We start from the raw sequence: 3,177 nt of genomic DNA, 5'->3' as shown, positions 1-3,177 counted from the left end.
ATAACATAACCCGCAGCCGGCTCGGGTGAGAGAAGCTCCCCGCAGGGCATGACATGGCGGGGAGGAGGAGAGGGCGGAGATCCCATTAAGACAATGGGCGGCCAAGAAATGGCATGATAATAATGGTAAAGACACGCGGGGCAGCCGGGCCGCTTTTGTCTGGGAGGCCTGCTCAGCTGTGTGTGAGGTAATTCCGCTCCCTAACAGAGCCGCAGTGGCCATTTTATCAGATGCAGAGGCCCCGGGCACAATACACACACAGCTCTCACTGGGGAGCTTTATTTACACATTGGCGGCTACAAAGGCGGAGGTGGGAGAGGAGACACTTGGTTTCCACCTCCCCCCCCTTCACCAATGACCGAGGGCGCAGAAGCCGCACTATCGGGCTCCCCATCCCCCTCCTCCTTCCGAATGGTCTCTCCCAGAGGTTACCGGAAGTTGTGCGGCGCTGCCATGTTTTCAGCTGCTTTGTTGTAGGTTTCATGTAGGATCTGCGCTGGTTTTTTTTTTCCTCCCCCCTTTTTCCTTCTCTTTTCTGTTCCAGAAGGCGCACTCCTCCTCCTTCCTCCTCCTCCCCGCGATCGCCATGGAGGCCAACTGGACCGCTTTCTTATTCCAGGTAAGGGATAAAATCACGATATTATGTCTGCAGGAGAAGTATCGCCGGTGCGCCGGAGTCCCCCCCTTCCCTGTGCCCCCCTCATACGGAGAAGAGCAGCCGCCTCCCTCCTCTCCCCTCCCTGGGAAGCGGGGACACCCGGGAGCAAACATCACCCCCCCTTCCCCACCACCTCCTCCTCCCTCCATATCCTCCTCCTTCCCCGGCCGCGCAGCAACACAAGCGCCGCGCTCACACGCCGCTCCCCGGCCGCACGTTCCTCACACACAGGCGGAAAGCGGCCGCATAACGGGACGTGGGGGTGCGGGGCGCCAGACAAAGGCTCTTTCACCGGCCTCTTACGTGTCCCCGCAGGCTCCCAGCGCCATGTATATTGTGTGGGGAATGTCCGTAGGGCCGCTCGGTGTAATGCGATCGTCTGTCCCCGCAGCCGCTTTGTAGAGAGAGCCCGGAGTGCCGCCCCTCCCCCCGTCTGCCGGATTATGGCGGGCTCCGCTCTCTGTGATGGGGAAATCTCGGCCGGCGGTGGCACTTCCTACAGCCTGCTCTTATCTCCTGGACTGGCTGCTGATAATGGCTGACTAGGAGCTCAGTCTGCTCCATTCACACAGCCAACACAGCGGGCTCAGGGAAATGACCATTGTGTACACGCCTGAAGTAAGACATGGCATACATGTTGTATTCCATAAATAAGAATTACAAGGTAGGGAAAGTTTGATAGGGAATGCCCATTCCAGTGCCATAAACTCTGCAGCAGAATAATGTAAGTGAGCAGGAAGCGCTCATAAACAACCGGCAGCCAATGGGAGCTCTTCCCTCCATTTACTCTAAAAAGAAAACACAGGTCAGCATGTTGGAGATCATGGAAAGTGCACCCATTGGCTGGTAAGGGGGAGATTTTTCTGGTTTACCTTGGCCTGTTGCTGAGGAGTTTATGGCACTTGATTGGCCTGATCATCAGTGTATGGCTGTTATCAATAGTGATCACCTACCTAGTTGTGTACTTATTGCCCAGCGTTAGGGTCACCTTGTTCCAGGTAGATAAAACTATCCTTGTGTGCTGGGGAAACTTGCTTCTGGCTAAGATACCAGTAATAAGTCTTGGGCTTTATCCTTAGTGCCCCCACTCCCAGCCGGTAAACTCTTATTTCCAGGTTGTTGGAGTGACACAACTTACACACACATCATTTCATCACCTGTTAATCATACATTCCCACATGCCAGCTCTTTTCAAACCCATGTAGGATTACAAAGCAAGGGCCAGCCAGTATTCTGTTAAGGCCTAATCCTGGTCGGCAACCCAGGGCTCTTGAGCCTTCTTGTTATGCCTCCCTTCCCTATTTACCACGGCCAGCATTAACACTTCTGCCGCCGGGGTAAGGGGTCATTTCCTCTCCTCCGTATGCATTGCAGGGGAGAGGGATTTTCTTTCAGGGATGTTCTTGGTGGGGGGCGGAGCCATCTGGCGGGACTCGAGAGAGAATCCGGCCTGGTGTGCCTTCTTGACCTCCTAAAATGGCCTAGTAGCCAAAAAAGTTTGCTGACTGCTGCCCTAGAGAGATACTTTGTATAAAAACCTAAAAAGTGCTAATAGGCTGGCTTTTATTATTTGAAATTTCCTAACATTAAACAGTTTAGTTTATAGAGTGCATTTTACATCGGTGTCCCACCTTTAGTGTAGGTGAGACATATCTACTTCATTAATAAAGGGCAAGCACAGTATTTTATTATACCTTTTTGTTTGAGGATTGGCTTGTGTATGTCTAGGAAAATTAAAATGCATGCACTTCTTTCACACGTCCCTGTGATTCAAGTACAGAAACATAGTGGTTTATGCTGCCAAAAATTGTATGCCCCTAGCTTGTAATACCAAGTCATTTCAATAACAAACCCACAACCCAAAAAAAACCCACACCATATATAAAAAGACATAGATCCATCAAGTTCAGCCACTAGGGAAATAAACATATCCCAGAGATCAAAATCTATGGACATATTTGATCCAGAAGAAGGCAAGAAAACAAAACAAAACAAAAAAAAACAACAAAACCCTGGTACAATTATCTCCAACGGGAAAAAAAATTCCTTCCTGATTCCATGAGGCAATCAGATGTTCCCTGGATCAACAGTCACTGGTATTTTTAATTTAAAGCCTTATAACCCAGGTATACTCTGTGCTTGTAGAAATGCATTAAGCTTTTTCTTAAAGAAGTCTATAGTAGTTGCTGAATCTACTTCCTGAGGGAGCCTATTACACATTTTCACAGACCATACAGTGAAGAATCCCTTCCTTATCCGGAGCTTAACCCCCCTAGCGGTAATTCCGAGTGTGACTTGGGGTGGATTTTAAATGCAAAAAGCGGTAATCCCGAGTCACACTCGGTCGCTTTTAACTGAAAAAAAACCCTCTTATCTTGCTCTGTCGCTGAACCCTGGCGTCCTGCTGGTTAAGGGGCAACATCCTCACATCTGATCTTTTTGCTATTAATATACTATATATAATATACTATATACTACATATATTGTTATATTCTTCATAGTTTTTAAATTATGATGAT

General features: G+C 49.0%; 1 protein-coding gene across 1 annotated transcript in view; it reads left to right on the top strand.

Moving 5' to 3' along the window:
• Nucleotides 1–214: 214 nt before the first annotated feature.
• The window catches only part of VEZF1 (vascular endothelial zinc finger 1), a gene marked incomplete in the record, with an annotated part of 16,611 nt that continues 13,648 nt past the window's right edge, over nt 215–3,177 (top strand). Inside the window, 1 exon segment of the mRNA XM_072422149.1 lies at nt 215–619. Within this exon segment, the coding sequence (XP_072278250.1) occupies nt 587–619 (33 nt within the window).

Source organism: Pyxicephalus adspersus, chromosome 1, assembly GCF_032062135.1.
Source record: "Pyxicephalus adspersus chromosome 1, UCB_Pads_2.0, whole genome shotgun sequence".
NCBI classification, from domain to species: domain Eukaryota; kingdom Metazoa; phylum Chordata; class Amphibia; order Anura; family Pyxicephalidae; genus Pyxicephalus; species Pyxicephalus adspersus.
This window is presented reverse-complemented; position numbering and strand designations above follow the sequence as displayed.